The sequence below is a fragment of the Pelophylax lessonae genome (genome assembly GCF_965119305.1).
Source record: "Pelophylax lessonae genome assembly, chromosome: 12".
NCBI lineage: Eukaryota > Metazoa > Chordata > Amphibia > Anura > Ranidae > Pelophylax > Pelophylax lessonae.
Window position 1 is genome coordinate 113,515,548 of NC_138779.1, and position 17,973 is coordinate 113,533,520.

The window sequence follows — 17,973 nt, forward strand, 5'->3', positions numbered from 1 at the left end:
CAACCTGCATGATCAGGCATCTAAGTGCAAAGCACGAGCTGCAGTGGAGTACACACCTTCAAAACCAAGAAACGTCTCTGGCTCATCCTGCTTCCTCTTCTGCTGCAGTCTCGGCCGCTCCAGCCACATCTGTAGTGATACCGGCACCTGCCACCCCGCAAACAGACGATCTGTCAGCAACACCACCACCTGGGTCACCAACAACCATCTCCACAATGTCCCGTGGAAGCGTTCAGCTTTCCATCTCCCAAACACTTGAGAGGAAGAGGAAGTACCCCCCTACCCACCCGCGATCCCTGGCCCTGAATGCCAGCATTTCAAAATTATTGGCCTTTGAAATGCTGTCATTCCGTCTGGTGGAGACGCACAGTTTTAAAAACCTTATGTCGGTGGCTGTCCCACAGTACGTCGTGCCCAGCCGCCACTACTTTTCCAGGCAAGCCATCCCTTCCCTGCACAACCAAGTGGGGGAAAAAATCAGGTGTGCACTGCGCAACGCCATCTGTGCCAAGGTCCACCTAACTACGGATACGTGGACCAGTAAGCACGGTCAGGGGCGTTATATCTCCCTAACGGCACACTGGGTAAATGCAGTGGCGGATGGGCCTGAGGCGGATAGCAATTTGGCGCATGTCCTTCCACCACCGAGGATTGCAGGGCGCTTCAGTTTGCCTCCTGTTCCTAACTCCTCCTACTCCGCTTCCTCATCCTCTACCGCCTCCTCATCCGGACAGCGTAACACCTTCACCACCAACTTCAGCACGGCCAGGGGTAAACGACAGCAGGCAGTTTTACAACTTGCCTGTTTGGGGGACAAACCACACACCGCGCAGGAGTTGTGGAGGAGCATGGAACAGCAGACAAATGAGTGGTTGCTGCCAGCGAGCCTCAAGCCCGGCCTGGTGGTGTGCGATAACGGGCGAAATCTCATAGCAGCTCTGGGCCTAGCCGGTTTGACGCACATCCCTTGCCTGGCGCATGTGCTGAATTTGGTGGTGCAGAGGTTCCTTAAAAACTACCCCGATATGTCAGAGCTGCTGCAGAAAGTGCGGGCCGTTTGTGCGCACTTTCGGCGTTCTCACCCTGCTGCTGCTCGCCTGGCAGCGCTGCAGCGTAACTTCGGCCTTCCCGCTCACCGCCTCATATGTGACGTGCCCACAAGGTGGAACTCCACCTTGCACATGCTGGAAAGACTGTGCGAGCAGCAGCAGGCCATAGTGGAGTTTCAGCTGCAGCACGCACGCGTGAGTCGCTCTGCGGAACAGCACCACTTCACCACCAATAACTGGGCCTCCATGCGAGACCTGTGTGCCTTGTTGCGCTGTTTTGAGTACTCCACCAACATGGCCAGTGGCAATGACGCCGTTCTCAGCTTAACTATCCCACTTCTATGCCTCCTTGAAAAAACAATTCGGGCGATGATGGAAGAGGATGTGGCACAGGATGAGGAGGAGGAGGAGGATGAAGAGGTAACATTTCCAAGGCTTTCAGGGCAGTCATTCGCAAGGGGCTCCGAGGGTGGGTTCCTGCACACGCAAACGCCAGGGACGCAATTGTCCAGCAGGGGCACAGTTCTGGAGGATGAGGAGGATGAGGAGGAGGAGGAGCTGGAGGAGGAGATGGAACCATGTTCACAGCAGGGTGGCACCCAGGCCAGCTCATGGCCATCACTGGTGCGTGGCTGGGGGGATACAGAGGACACGGACCATACACCTCCCACAGAGGACAGCCTTTCGTTGCCTCTGGGCAGCCTGGCACACATGAGCGATTACATGCTGCAGTGTCTCCACAACGACCGCCGAGTTGCCCACATTCTAACTTGTGCTGATTACTGGGTGGCCACGCTGCTGGATCCCCGTTACAAGGACAACGTACCGTCCTTAATTCACTCACTGGAGCGCGATCGCAAGATGCGCGAGTACAAGCGCACGCTGGTAGACGCCATGCTGCTGGCATTCCCATCTGACAGCGGGGCCACAGTGGAAGCACAAGGCAGAGGAGGAGGAGGAGGAGGTCGCCAACGCAACCAGGGCACCGCCAGCACCTCAGAAGGCAGGGTTAGCATGGCCGAAATGTGGAAAAGCTTTGTCAGCACGCCACAACAAACAGCAGCACCAGCAGCTCAGATGGAACGTCTTAGCAGGAGGCAGCATTTTACCAACATGGTGGAGCAGTATGTGTGCACACGCCTACATGTAGTGAATGACGGGTCTGCCCCCTTCAACTTCTGGGTCTCCAAATTGGGCACATGGCCTGAGCTTGCCCTTTACGCCTTGGAGGTGCTGGCGTGCCCTGCAGCCAGTGTATTATCTGAACGGGTATTTAGCACGGCTGGGGGCGTTATAACAGACAAGCGCAGCCGCCTGTCCAGAGACAATGTGGACAAGCTCACGTTCATTAAAATGAACCAGGCATGGATCCCACGGGACTTTTCCGTACCTTATGCAGAATAGCAATGGATACCGACCTTACCCACCCATTGTTCCATTTTTGCTCTTTCTCACTCTTTTGGGGTGTACCCTCATTTAAAATTTGTGAAAAGAAGCAGTGTTGGCTACCTCGTCCTCCTCCTCAGGGCCAGATTAATGTAGGGGCTATTGGAGCTGCAGCTCCAGGCCCCTACCTTTTATATAGGCCCCGGGTTGGCCATATTCACTGTTACCGCTCTTCTGTCACTTGTAAACACAGAAGTCTGGCTTCTATGCTCGCTTCCCCAGGCAGCACCCTCAGAACCTCCCCACACAGCGTGAAGGCCGGACAAGGAGGGACAGTTGGCGATGCATGGATGTGTTTATGGGCTTCAGAGACAGCATCCCATGTTGAATTAGGCATGCATGGCTGCACCCTTCCTCCTCTGGGTGCATGGCAAGGCACGGCCCTAAGGCCCTTCAAAATCCTCAGCACCAAGCCCATGATGCTGTTAATCCGGCCCTGGTCCTCCTCCACCGCCGCTTCCACCTACACCGCCCATAGGTGTGCGCAGCCTATTGCATTAAGGTGTGCACCCCAAAGTTGAAATACACATGCATGTGTTTGCCAGCAGGGAGAGTAATGTATCGGGGCCATGTACCTGTAGGCAAGGAGAAATAGAGCAGAGCAGGTCCCAGGGAGATCTTTCCCATCTCCTCACTGGCAATGCTATGTGCCCTAGGTGATTAGGGTGTGCCCAGGCACACCCAGCACACCCTGTGCGCACGCCTATGTCACCGCCACATCCACCACCACCTCAACCTCCCTCCTACTCCATATGGGCCTCGTCCTTCAGAGATGAAGAAGAACATTGTTTTATTTTTCTGTTTTTTTTTGTTGTTTTAAGTTATTTCCCTATCCACATTTGTTTGCAGAGCACTTGCCATGCTCTTAATTACGTTTTGCTGCCATTTGCAGCACTCTAGCCCTTTCCTTTGGTGTTTTAGAGCCATTTTAGTGCCTTAAAGTTCGGGTCCCCATTGACTTCAATGGGGTTCGGTGTCCGGGAAAAGTTCGGTAAAAGTCCGGGACACGGACCCGGACTTTTTTTTAAAGTTCGGCCGAACCCGTCGAACACGGACATCTAGGTGTCCGCTCAACCCTAACCAGCATGTCTTTGGAGTGTGGGAGGAAACGGAGTACCCGGAGGAAACCCACGCAGGCACAGGGAGAACATGCAAACTCCAGGCAGGTAGTGTCATGGTTGGGATTTGAACCACGACCCTCTTGCTGGTAGGTGAAAGTGCTAACCACTACACCACTGTGCCGCCCAATCTCTGCAATGGGACACAGATGGCAAAAAGATGGCTCTATCCAGTATAGTTCTACTTTAAGTGCTGTTTTTTTAGATGCCTGGGGTTAGCTTTATCCCCCATCTCCAAAGACTTAACAACCCAGGGTGTCTCCTGCCACTGCAAGACATCAGCTAATATGTCAATAGTCACTAAAGCCTAGTATACACAGGGTGAATGTCAGGTGGCGTTGACCGGTTCAACAGAAAGCGTCTGACATTTGGCCTATGCGTACTGCATTTGTTCCAACAGGAGCTGGCTGATCGGCTTCTGTCAAAGGGGCATTACCGAAAAAGGTCTACCGATCGGCTTTGGATCAGCGCTCTCAGCCAATTGCTGAGACTGCTGACCGGAGTGTTCTGGTGGGGGGGCCGTCCCCCGTCAGAACACTATTGAACAGCAGGGGAGATCGCTGTACTAGCGTCAGATAGTTAGTACAGCGGCTCCTCCTGAGCTTTCAGTTCTTTTTCTTTCAACCCAGCAGGGCCGAAGAAAAAAAAAAATACCATTGTGTACTAGGCTTATCTTATAAATGAAATTAAATCGGCTCGAGTACAACTTACTATATATGGGGATTTTGAATCTGCTTACAACTTTTAGGATGTGTTTTGCAAATATCAAAATGTCTTAAGAGGTGGATTTCAGTCTGTCAGTACGCATTTCTTTGCAGGCTGCAATTGCATGCAGGCTACTGGTGGTAAATCCCGCATATCATGTTGAGTCTCCATTGGTGAAACAACTAAAATCCAATCAAAGAAAGGGGTTGGAGTGGGACTGCCAGGATGGGGAAGAAAGGAAGAAAGTGCTTGATAATGCTGGACAACATCCAGCCAGGACCAGGGTGGTCCCTAATGCACACTGGGAAAAGCTTAGAGTGTTCAATTTCAGTACAGGAGAGGAGCCTGTACAACTGTGAGTAAAAGTAAGGCCTGAGTTCAGATTTAGGCCTCATGCACACTGGATGTTATCAAAACTCCAGTAGAAAGCTGTAGCTATAGGAGGAGTTTTTTCAGCTTTTTTGCAATAGCATTTTTCAGCGTTTTTTTGGCTTTTTTCAGCTGTAGCGTTTTTTTAGCTTTTTTTTAGCAAAACTATACTCCCACAACAGCCTATAGCTCAAAAACGTTGGTAAATGCAGAATAGCTGCATTTTTTCAGTGTTTTTCAGCATTTTTAAGTTTTTAATCAGAGTTAGAGCGTTTTTACAGCTGAAAAACGCCTCTTAAAACCCACTAGTTCTGTGTTTTTTTTTCCAGCCAGAAAACGCCCGTGCCAAAAACTGCTGCTAACCGCCTATGTGTGAATGGACACATAGGATAACATGCTGGGGAGTTTACTGGCTGTAGAAAAAAATGTCTGACGCCAAAAACAGCAGCTGTAAAAATGTCCAATATGCATGAGGTCTTAGGGCAAGGCAATTTTACTTGGTTCTACTAAATCTGGATTATTAAAGCATATTAGATGCATTTTTCTTTTGTCCGCCAACAAAACTGCTATGAAAATAAGAATGACCTGGTTATTATTTATATATTAGTGTCTGTCAGATAACTAATGTTTATTGATAATCTGTATTTGTAAACTTCCCAAAATTCCATCCAGGAATGAAGCTAAGGTGAAAAACTGACAAATTACAAAGCTGTCTATAGGATTGTGCCTATTGATTGCCATTTGCAATTATTGTTTCTTGCACGGGGACATCAATTCTATTGACTATTTTCACAATCATTTTAAGACATTAGTCCAGTGGTAAAACTTTTCTATTGAGTGACCTTTAGCACTCAATAATGGCCTTACCCAGTAGTTAGAAAGGATGAATGAGAATTTCAAACACAACTGAAAGTTTAACAGTCATATTAGACCTGAAAGAACACTTTCATAGAACACATGATGTCACATTTGCTAATGATAAATATGTTCCCAACAAGTATATCATCTGAGACTAGAATGAGAACAATATTGATTTTTCTGTAGGATAGAAGAAACTAGATAATAGAGAAAAGATCTTCAGCTACAGTATCTAACACATTATAGAATTGGGAGGTAACAAATTCATATCCTTTTATTTTTCAATTAAATGTATGGTTAAACATAAATTTCTATTTTCACCTTGAAAGTGGTTTCATACTGCATAGTAGACCTTTTCTAAGTAAACGTGAGGAATGAAAAATGTCTATGGCGTTGGCAAACATTCATATTGCATCTGTCACTATTCTAAATCAAGTTGGTTAATATGGGTTTTATACTTTATCTGTTAGGCTACTCAGTTTCCCTTTGAAGTACAATTCAATGCAGTCACTCCAGGTAACTAAACCCCTCTTCTGCAATTCAGATACTTCTAGCGTGATCACGAGTAGGCAGCACAGATTTTAGCAGTGGAAAAGCCTCACTTATCTTCTGCACACTGGCATTACATCAGTACACCGACTGAGACTTTTGTAGCATTAGATCATTTCATGTTTGATGTCCTCGGTATGTAATTAATCTGGGACCACCTTCCAATTTAACTCATTTAAAATCTTTTCTGTTACAGAGCATTTGTTTTCACACTTTTGTGTATTCTGTATCTAGTTTTGAACACTATCTCATTGGCTGGAATTTCTCTTACACATAATTTCTCTAGGTTTTTATAATTTTTTAGTTGTGACATTACTATTAACCAAATCTAAACAATGACATCACTACTTGTAAACAATGTCAAATATATTTATCATGTGTAGTTTACTGCAATAAAAAAGGTTTTGCATATAATTTAAACAGAATTTAGTTGATTATGTAGTCAGTTTTAGCTAATCTCTATATCATAGATCTGATAAAGTTCTACTATTATCCTAAGATGTGTTTGTTCCTGAAAAGTTTTTTAGACTTTGGGTAATTTATAAATAAAAAAAGCTCTCTGTTCAGTTTATGTAGTTTTAATTAGATTGTAAGCTCCTAAAGGCAAGGGCTGATGTGAATGTGTGGTATTCAATATATGTAAATTTAAGGAGCTATATAAGTACCTGTAATTAATAAATAAATAAATAAATAAATACTGTCTTGTCAGTGTATTCTTTGCTATTGTATGGCATAGAGTCAAATGTGGTCAATGCAGGGCCATGCTGGGGGCAGATACCACTCAAGTTGGGGATTTTTGAATTCCTCCCAAAGTCAGCTCAGTGATATGGAACCTGTTAAAAGTGTAATGTGTAAAAGGTTCAGTGACTGGCAGCACTGTGATCAGGTACACGGAGCCTGCACTGTTAACAGTCTTCGGATCACTGCATTTGAATCACAGGCTTTCCATTGGCTGATGTGCCTACCTGTGTTACAGGTGCAGAGGCCAGGCTGGGAACTTAGTAATGCTGAGCCTGTTACTTTATCAGGCTCAGTGTTACTCAGCTGCTTTGAGGATGGAATGTCCAATTTAGACACTTTAGCCTTAGTGCTGCTCCACTGTGCCACCATGAGTGGAGGCTTGGCTCTGGGTCCATATATGCCATGGAGTCTTGTGTTGTCAAAGTATGGCATTGAGTCGTGTGTGAGAGCTAACTGTGAACATTCAATAAAAATTATATTTATAACTGCTTTATTGTGTAACCTATGGCATCATTATAGTAGGAATGCAGATGCAATTGGGACATTTGCACAAAATCAACAAAATATGTATTAATTGCCTTAGGTTCATGAAGGAAAAGCAAATGTAAAACATATTTGTTATTGCTTTTTCATTCAGTGATATTGTTGTTATCATATACCTTCTTTCCTTCCATGGTCAATCTTAGTGGAGGTAGGAATGGGTCGAAGATGATTTGACTGGTGTTTATGTTAATTGGAGATTGCCGTTTGCCGATCGTACATAAATTCCATGCAGAGTTTACCAGTCCCCAAAATGCAGGACCTAGAATTGAACAAGATAAAACAAACAAGTTCAATACAATTGAAACTGCATTGTTGTGTGTATGAATTCTCTAAAGCTTTGCAAGTTGCAAGTGGATATCAACCTAAAGGGAACTATTTTTCCATCATCAGCTATCAATCGGAAGATGGTAGTGCGCAGTACACAATGAGGCTCATTTAGCACAGGGGTTGAGAATCTTCATTTATTAAATAGTAACTATGTTCACTTTGAATACCATATTATGCGCAGATGAAATAAACAGGAAATCACTGTTCACATGGTTGGAAAATTGAAGTAAATCTTCCCTGAATTTTTTAGGTAAGCTTCTTAAATTCTTTAGTAGCCGTAATATCTGTTGTGGGTATTACTTTACTTTTTAGGAGGGCATTTTGGGACAGAGTTATCTCCCACTACAGTTATTCCCCGGGTTACAAACATCCGAGAGTTATCATAGGAAAAAGGTGTCTCCACTAGTGTTGAGCGAACACGGACTGTATTATTCGTGTTCGTACCGAATAATTGGATTTTTTTTACCCGAACACGGACACGGACACTTTACTGTATGTTCGGGTAAAAATCCGTGTTCGGTCGTTTTATTTCCGGGTTTTGCATGCTTTGGCGCTCTTTTCATGGCGGGCTTTCAACAGCCAATCAACAATCGTTTAACTGGTGTGCCTTAAGCCATCCCAGCCATGCCTGCAAATGTCTTAGTAGCTGTGATTGGCCGTCTGAAGCATGTGACCAAGTCTTTATAAGTTCGAGGCAGCCGCCGCAGCAGCGTCATTCTGCTGCTTAGCTAAGGGACAGAGCACACATCAATGTGCTGGCTGCTGATTAGGGACAGATAGGCAGGAAAAAACCATTTGTGTCCGGATAGAATTGAGGGACAGGTCGGAGTGTTTAGGCAGGGCGAGTTGTAGGCATTTTAGGGATAGAGTCTGCTGAATTATAGGGTCAGTGTCTTCTACAAACTACAATCGATATTGCTGTGTGGGGGGTGGGGTGAATCTGCACTCAATCCTGATCTACGATCTCTTCTCAATCCTGTTAGGGACAGAGTCTGCTGAATTTTAGGGAAACTGTGTTCTACAAACTACAATCGATATTGCTGTGTGGTGTGGGATTGGAGATAGGCAGGTGTCAGTGATCCACATCCATTTTTCTGTGTGTGAGCTGCAGTGAACACAATCTTTTTGGGCTGCAGTGAACACAATCTTTTTGGGCTGCAGTGAACACAATCTTTTTGGGCTGCAGTGAACACAATCTTTTTGGGGTGCAGTGAACAAAATCTTTTTGGGGTGCAGTGAACACAATCCTTTTTGGTGTGCAGTGAACACAATCTTTGTGGGGTGCAGTGAACAAAATCCTTTGTGGGGTGCAGTGAACACAATCTTTTTGGGGTGCAGTGAACAAAATCCTTTTTGGGGTGCAGTGAACAACATCCTTTTTGGGGTGCAGTGAACACAATCTTTTTGGGGTGCAGTGAACAAAATCCTTTGTGGGGTGCAGTGAACACAATCTTTTTGGGGTGCAGTGAACACAATCTTTTTGGGGTGGAGTGAACAACATCCTTTTTGGGGTGCAGTGAACAAAATCCTTTTTGGGGTGCAGTGAACAAAATCATTTTTGGGGTGCAGTGAACACAATCTTTTTGGGGTGCAGTGAACACAATCTTTGTGGGGTGCAGTGAACACAATCTTTTTGGGGTGGAGTGAACAACATCCTTTTTGGGGTGCAGTGAACAACATCCTTTTTGGGGTGCAGTGAACACAATCTTTTTTGGGGTGCAGTGAACACAATCTTTGTGGGGTACAGTGAACAGAATCTTTGTGGGGTGCAGTGAACACAATCTTTGGGGGGTACAGTGAACACAATCTTTTTGGGGTGCAGTGAACACAATCTTTGTGGGGTGCAGTGAACACAATCTTTTTGGGGTGGAGTGAACAAAATCATTTTTGGGGTGCAGTGAACAACATCCTTTTTGGGGTGCAGTGATCAAAATCCTTTTTGGGGTGCAGTGAACACAATCTTTTTGGGGTGCAGTGAACAAAATCCTTTGTGGGGTGCAGTGAACAGAATCTTTGTGGGGTGCAGTGAACACAATCTTTGGGGGGGTACAGTGAACACAATCTTTTTGGGGTGCAGTGAACACAATCTTTGTGGGGTACAGTGAACAGAATCTTTGTGGGGTGCAGTGAACACAATCTTTGGGGGGTACAGTGAACACAATCTTTTTGGGGTGCAGTGAACACAATCTTTGGGGGGTACAGTGAACACAATCTTTTTGGGGTGCAGTGAACACAATCTTTGTGGGGTGCAGTGAACACAATCTTTGGGGGGGTACAGTGAACACAATCTTTTTGGGGTGCAGTGAACAACATCCTTTTAGGGTGCAGTGAACACAATCTTTGTGGGGTGCAGTGAACAACATCCTTTTAGGGTGCAGTGAACACAATCTTTGTGGGGTACAGTGAACAGAATCTTTGTGGGGTGCAGTGAACACAATCTTTGGGGGGTACAGTGAACACAATCTTTGTGAGGTGCAGTGAACACAATCTTTGTGGGGTGCAGTGAACACAATCATTGTGGGGTGCAGTGAACTCAATCTTTGTGGGGTACAGTGAACACAATCTCATACTTCTGAAGATTTGAGGGTGCTGCCTGTTCCATACTCCCCCTACTCCTCATCTAGCCTTTTAGGGGTACAAACAATAGTAATTGGGGCCTAGTGTGGTTGTGTACGTGTGATATACATACACTTTTTTTGGATCATATTTTCTATTCCGCTATTTAATCAAAAACCTTTGGGGATCAGTTAAATTGGGGGATAGTCTGTGTTGGTACGTGTGAGAGAGATCCACCTTTCCAAGTTGTTGGGGTTCATCTCATACTTCTGAAGGTTTGAGGGTGCTGCCTGTTCCATACTCCCCCTACTCCTAGCCTTTTAGGGGTACAAACAATAGTAATTGGGGCCTAGTGTGGTTGTGTACGTGTGATATACATACACTTTTTTTGGATCATATTTTCTATTCCGCTATTTAATCAAAAACCTTTGGGGATCAGTTAAATTGGGGGATAGTCTGTGTTGGTACGTGTGAGAGAGATCCACCTTTCCAAGTTGTTGGGGTTCATCTCATACTTCTGAAGGTTTGAGGGTGCTGCCTGTTCCATACCCCCCCTACTCCTCATCTAGCCTTTTAGGGGTACAAACAATAGTAATTGGGGCCTAGTGTGGTTGTGTACGTGTGATATACATACACTTTTTTTGGATCATATTTTCTATTCCGCTATTTAATCAAAAACCTTTGGGGATCAGTTAAATTGGGGGATAGTCTGTGTTGGTACGTGTGAGAGAGATCCACCTTTCCAAGTTGTTGGGGTTCATCTCATACTTCTGAAGGTTTGAGGGTGCTGCCTGTTCCATACCCCCCCTACTCCTCATCTAGCCTTTTAGGGGTACAAACAATAGTAATTGGGGCCTAGTGTGGTTGTGTACGTGTGATATACATACACTTTTTTTGGATCATATTTTCTATTCCGCTATTTAATCAAAAACCTTTGGGGATCAGTTAAATTGGGGGATAGTCTGTGTTGGTACGTGTGAGAGAGATCCACCTTTCCAAGTTGTTGGGGTTCATCTCATACTTCTGAAGGTTTGAGGGTGCTGCCTGTTCCATACCCCCCCTACTCCTCATCTAGCCTTTTAGGGGTACAAACAATAGTAATTGGGGCCTAGTGTGGTTGTGTACGTGTGATATACATACACTTTTTTTGGATCATATTTTCTATTCCGCTATTTAATCAAAAACCTTTGGGGATCAGTTAAATTGGGGGATAGTCTGTGTTGGTACGTGTGAGAGAGATCCACCTTTCCAAGTTGTTGGGGTTCATCTCATACTTCTGAAGGTTTGAGGGTGCTGCCTGTTCCATACTCCCCCTACTCCTCATCTAGCCTTTTAGGGGTACAAACAATAGTAATTGGGGCCTAGTGTGGTTGTGTACGTGTGATATACATACACTTTTTTTGGATCATATTTTCTATTCCGCTATTTAATCAAAAACCTTTGGGGATCAGTTAAATTGGGGGATAGTCTGTGTTGGTACGTGTGAGAGAGATCCACCTTTCCAAGTTGTTGGGGTTCATCTCATACTTCTGAAGGTTTGAGGGTGCTGCCTGTTCCATACTCCCCCTACTCCTCATCTAGCCTTTTAGGGGTACAAACAATAGTAATTGGGGCCTAGTGTGGTTGTGTACGTGTGATATACATACACTTTTTTTGGATCATATTTTCTATTCCGTTATTTAATCAAAAACCTTTGGGGATCAGTTAAATTGGGGGATAGTCTGTGTTGGTACGTGTGAGAGAGATCCACCTTTCCAAGTTGTTGGGGTTCATCTCATACTTCTGAAGATTTGAGGGTGCTGCCTGTTCCATACTCCTCCTCCTACTGCTCAACCATCCTTTTAGGGGTACAAACAATAGTAGTTGGGGCCTAGTGTGGTGGTGTACGTGCGAGATACATACACTTTCTTTTTGATCATATTTTCTATTCCGCTATTCAATTAAAACCTTTGGGGATCAATTCAATTGCGAGATAGTCTGTGTCGGTACGTGTGAGATCCACCTTTCCAAGTTGTTGGGGTTCATCTCATACTTCTGAAGATTTGAGGGTGCTGCCTGTTCCATACTCCTGCTCCTACTGCTCAACCATCCTTTTAGGGGTACAAACAATAGTAATTGGGGCCTAGTGTGGTTGTGTACGTGCGAGATACATACACTTTTTTTGATCATATTTCCTATTCCGCTATTCAATAAAAACCTTTGAGGATCAATTGAATTGCGGGATAGTCTGTGTCGGTACGTGTGAGATCCACCTTTCCAAGTTTTTGGGGTTCATCTCATACTTCTGAAGATTTGAGGGTGCTGCCTGTTCCATACTCCTCCTCCTACTCCTCATCCATCCTTTTAGGGGTACAAACAATAGTAATTGGGGCCTAGTGTGGTTGTGTACGTGCGAGATACATACACTTTTTTTGATCATATTTCCTATTCCGCTATTCAATAAAAACCTTTGAGGATCAATTGAATTGCGGGATAGTCTGTGTCGGTACGTGTGAGATCCACCTTTCCAAGTTTTTGGGGTTCATCTCATACTTCTGAAGATTTGAGGGTGCTGTCTGTTCCATACTCCTCCTACTCCTCATCCATCCTTTTAGGGGTAGAAACAATAGTAATTGGGGCCTAGTGTGGTTTTGTACGTGCGAGATACATACACTTTTTTGGATCATATTTCCTATTCCGCTATTCAATAAAAACCTTTCTAGGGCAAGATCTTAAATTACAGAAATATGAGGAGACCGTCAAATAAGGGCCGTGGCCTGGGTCGTGGTGCTGCTGGTAGAGCTCCTGTTGCAAGGAGAGGACGTGGTCGATCTGTGCCAGCTACACGCACAAGTGAAACACCTTCCTCAAGTGTGAGTAGGCGACAGAACCTGCATCAGTATTTGGTAGGGCATCAAACGCCCCTAGAAGTGATGAGGCCAGAACAAGTTGAGGCGATAGTAGATTGGTTTGCTGCTGACAGTGCCTCCAGTTCCTTCACATTGTCTCCCACCCAGTCTACTGCAGAAAGGTCAGAGTTGGCACCTGCAGCCAATGTCCAACCGTCTTTCACCTCACCCCCTTGCAAATCAGGCCAGCAGTCTGAGCCCCAAGCCATACAGCAGTCTCTTATTCTTTTTGAGGACTCTGTCAGCAGGGTTTCCCAGGGCCATCCACCTAGCCCTGCCCCAGAAGTGGAAGAGATTGAGTGCAGCGATGCCCAACCACTTATTTCTCAAGATGAGTACATGCAAGGATCATCGCAGCACGTCTCCGATGATGACGAAACGCAGGTGCCAACTGCTGCGGCGTTCAGCATTGTGGAGACCGACAAGGAGGGCAGGGGTGAAGACTGGGTGGAAGATGATGTGGAGGACGATGAGGTCCTCGACCCCACATGGAATGAACGTCATGCAGGTGACCTGAGTAGTTTGGAGGAAGAGGCGGTGGTCGCACAGAGCCACCAGCACAGCAGAAGAGGGAGCAGGGTGCAGAAGCGGAGCGGCCGTGCCCTAGACACTACGCCCGCTACTGCCCAACGCAGCAAGGGAACGAGCGCACCAAAGTCAGCTCAAAGGAGTTCTCTAGCGTGGAAGTTCTTTAGAAAATGTGCTGATGACAGGACACGAGTGGTTTGCACCCTGTGCAATCAGAGCTTGAAGCGAGGCATAAACCTTCTCAACCTGAGCACAACCTGCATGATCAGGCATCTAAGTGCAAAGCACGAGCTGCAGTGGAGTACACACCTTCAAAACCAAGAAACGTCTCTGGCTCATCCTGCTTCCTCTTCTGCTGCAGTCTCGGCCGCTCCAGCCACATCTGTAGTGATACCGGCACCTGCCACCCCGCAAACAGACGATCTGTCAGCAACACCACCACCTGGGTCACCAACAACCATCTCCACAATGTCCCGTGGAAGCGTTCAGCTTTCCATCTCCCAAACACTTGAGAGGAAGAGGAAGTACCCCCCTACCCACCCGCGATCCCTGGCCCTGAATGCCAGCATTTCAAAATTATTGGCCTTTGAAATGCTGTCATTCCGTCTGGTGGAGACGCACAGTTTTAAAAACCTTATGTCGGTGGCTGTCCCACAGTACGTCGTGCCCAGCCGCCACTACGTTTCCAGGCAAGCCATCCCTTCCCTGCACAACCAAGTGGGGGAAAATATCAGGTGTGCACTGCGCAACGCCATCTGTGCCAAGGTCCACCTAACTACGGATACGTGGACCAGTAAGCACGGTCAGGGGCGTTATATCTCCCTAACGGCACACTGGGTAAATGCAGTGGCGGATGGGCCTGAGGCGGATAGCAATTTGGCGCATGTCCTTCCACCACCGAGGATTGCAGGGCGCTTCAGTTTGCCTCCTGTTCCTAACTCCTCCTACTCCGCTTCCTCATCCTCTACCGCCTCCTCATCCGGACAGCGTAACACCTTCACCACCAACTTCAGCACGGCCAGGGGTAAACGACAGCAGGCAGTTTTACAACTTGCCTGTTTGGGGGACAAACCACACACCGCGCAGGAGTTGTGGAGGAGCATGGAACAGCAGACAAATGAGTGGTTGCTGCCAGCGAGCCTCAAGCCCGGCCTGGTGGTGTGCGATAACGGGCGAAATCTCATAGCAGCTCTGGGCCTAGCCGGTTTGACGCACATCCCTTGCCTGGCGCATGTGCTGAATTTGGTGGTGCAGAGGTTCCTTAAAAACTACCCCGATATGTCAGAGCTGCTGCAGAAAGTGCGGGCCGTTTGTGCGCACTTTCGGCGTTCTCACCCTGCTGCTGCTCGCCTGGCAGCGCTGCAGCGTAACTTCGGCCTTCCCGCTCACCGCCTCATATGTGACGTGCCCACAAGGTGGAACTCCACCTTGCACATGCTGGAAAGACTGTGCGAGCAGCAGCAGGCCATAGTGGAGTTTCAGCTGCAGCACGCACGCGTGAGTCGCTCTGCGGAACAGCACCACTTCACCACCAATAACTGGGCCTCCATGCGAGACCTGTGTGCCTTGTTGCGCTGTTTTGAGTACTCCACCAACATGGCCAGTGGCAATGACGCCGTTCTCAGCTTAACTATCCCACTTCTATGCCTCCTTGAAAAAACAATTCGGGCGATGATGGAAGAGGATGTGGCACAGGATGAGGAGGAGGAGGAGGATGAAGAGGTAACATTTCCAAGGCTTTCAGGGCAGTCATTCGCAAGGGGCTCCGAGGGTGGGTTCCTGCACACGCAAACGCCAGGGACGCAATTGTCCAGCAGGGGCACAGTTCTGGAGGATGAGGAGGATGAGGAGGAGGAGGAGCTGGAGGAGGAGATGGAACCATGTTCACAGCAGGGTGGCACCCAGGCCAGCTCATGGCCATCACTGGTGCGTGGCTGGGGGGATACAGAGGACACGGACGATACACCTCCCACAGAGGACAGCCTTTCGTTGCCTCTGGGCAGCCTGGCACACATGAGCGATTACGTGCTGCAGTGTCTCCACAACGACCGCCGAGTTGCCCACATTCTAACTTGTGCTGATTACTGGGTGGCCACGCTGCTGGATCCCCGTTACAAGGACAACGTACCGTCCTTAATTCACTCACTGGAGCGCGATCGCAAGATGCGCGAGTACAAGCGCACGCTGGTAGACGCCATGCTGCTGGCATTCCCATCTGACAGCGGGGCCACAGTGGAAGCACAAGGCAGAGGAGGAGGAGGAGGAGGAGGTCGCCAACGCAACCAGGGCACCGCCAGCACCTCAGAAGGCAGGGTTAGCATGGCCGAAATGTGGAAAAGCTTTGTCAGCACGCCACAACAAACAGCAGCACCAGCAGCTCAGATGGAACGTCTTAGCAGGAGGCAGCATTTTACCAACATGGTGGAGCAGTATGTGTGCACACGCCTACATGTAGTGAATGACGGGTCTGCCCCCTTCAACTTCTGGGTCTCCAAATTGGGCACATGGCCTGAGCTTGCCCTTTACGCCTTGGAGGTGCTGGCGTGCCCTGCAGCCAGTGTATTATCTGAACGGGTATTTAGCACGGCTGGGGGCGTTATAACAGACAAGCGCAGCCGCCTGTCCAGAGACAATGTGGACAAGCTCACGTTCATTAAAATGAACCAGGCATGGATCCCACGGGACTTTTCCGTACCTTATGCAGAATAGCAATGGATACCGACCTTACCCACCCATTGTTCCATTTTTGCTCTTTCTCACTCTTTTGGGGTGTACCCTCATTTAAAATTTTTGAAAAGAAGCAGTGTTGGCTACCTCGTCCTCCTCCTCAGGGCCAGATTAATGTAGGGGCTATTGGAGCTGCAGCTCCAGGCCCCTACCTTTTATATAGGCCCCGGGTTGGCCATATTCACTGTTACCGCTCTTCTGTCACTTGTAAACACAGAAGTCTGGCTTCTATGCTCGCTTCCCCAGGCAGCACCCTCAGAACCTCCCCACACAGCGTGAAGGCCGGACAAGGAGGGACAGTTGGCGATGCATGGATGTGTTTATGGGCTTCAGAGACAGCATCCCATGTTGAATTAGGCATGCATGGCTGCACCCTTCCTCCTCTGGGTGCATGGCAAGGCACGGCCCTTAAGGCCCTTCAAAATCCTCAGCACCAAGCCCATGATGCTGTTAATCCGGCCCTGGTCCTCCTCCACCGCCGCTTCCACCTACACCGCCCATAGGTGTGCGCAGCCTATTGCATTAAGGTGTGCACCCCAAAGTTGAAATACACATGCATGTGTTTGCCAGCAGGGAGAGTAATGTATCGGGGCCATGTACCTGTAGGCAAGGAGAAATAGAGCAGAGCAGGTCCCAGGGAGATCTTTCCCATCTCCTCACTGGCAATGCTATGTGCCCTAGGTGATTAGGGTGTGCCCAGGCACACCCAGCACACCCTGTGCGCACGCCTATGTCACCGCCACATCCACCACCACCTCAACCTCCCTCCTACTCCATATGGGCCTTGTCCTTCAGAGATGAAGAACATTGTTTTATTTTTCTGTTTTTTTTTGTTGTTTTAAGTTATTTCCCTATCCACATTTGTTTGCAGAGCACTTGCCATGCTCTTAATTACGTTTTGCTGCCATTTGCAGCACTCTAGCCCTTTCCTTTGGTGTTTTAGAGCCATTTTAGTGCCTTAAAGTTCGGGTCCCCATTGACTTCAATGGGGTTCGGTGTCCGGGAAAAGTTCGGTAAAAGTCCGGGACACGGACCCGGACTTTTTTTTAAAGTTCGGCCGAACCCGTCGAACACGGACATCTAGGTGTCCGCTCAACCCTAGTCTCCACTGAAGAGTTATCACTAATCCTTGTTTCCACAACAGCCCAAAATTTTTTCAAAAAAATCCAGTTGTCATAGGGACAGAAAGTGAGGTGAAATCTTCTGAACAGGGGTAGAGACAGCAAAACAAATGGTACAGTGGTGTTAACCCTTCCCTATGCTATCCAAAATACTTAAAAAATTATTCTTTTGGCTGGGGCTACACTTAAATTTGACTTAAGAACAAACTTACAGTCCCTATCTTGTTTGTAACCCAGGGACTCATTTCTGAAAGTCAAACAATGACAGTTGACAAGAGGGGAAAACGTGGAAGTAAGTGCAAGTGCACCATATAAAACTGGAATTTCATGTTATAATGAACAATAATTAAATAGTTAAGAGGTGAGAAATTGAATCAAGCAGTTAATGTCTCCCCTTTATGACCACATTGGTTGTACATGGCTCAGGCCAACCAGCAGTAGAGAAATG

General features: G+C 47.2%; 1 protein-coding gene across 1 annotated transcript in view; it reads right to left on the minus strand.

The window, feature by feature from the left end:
- Positions 1 to 17,973, minus strand: part of LOC309567861 (carbonic anhydrase-related protein 10-like) — a 756,243-nt gene that overhangs the window by 205,383 nt on the left and 532,887 nt on the right. Inside the window, exon 3 of the mRNA XM_082273365.1 lies at positions 7,495 to 7,637. Within this exon, the coding sequence (XP_082129491.1) occupies positions 7,495 to 7,637 (143 nt within the window). The remainder of the gene's footprint in view (positions 1 to 7,494; positions 7,638 to 17,973) is intronic.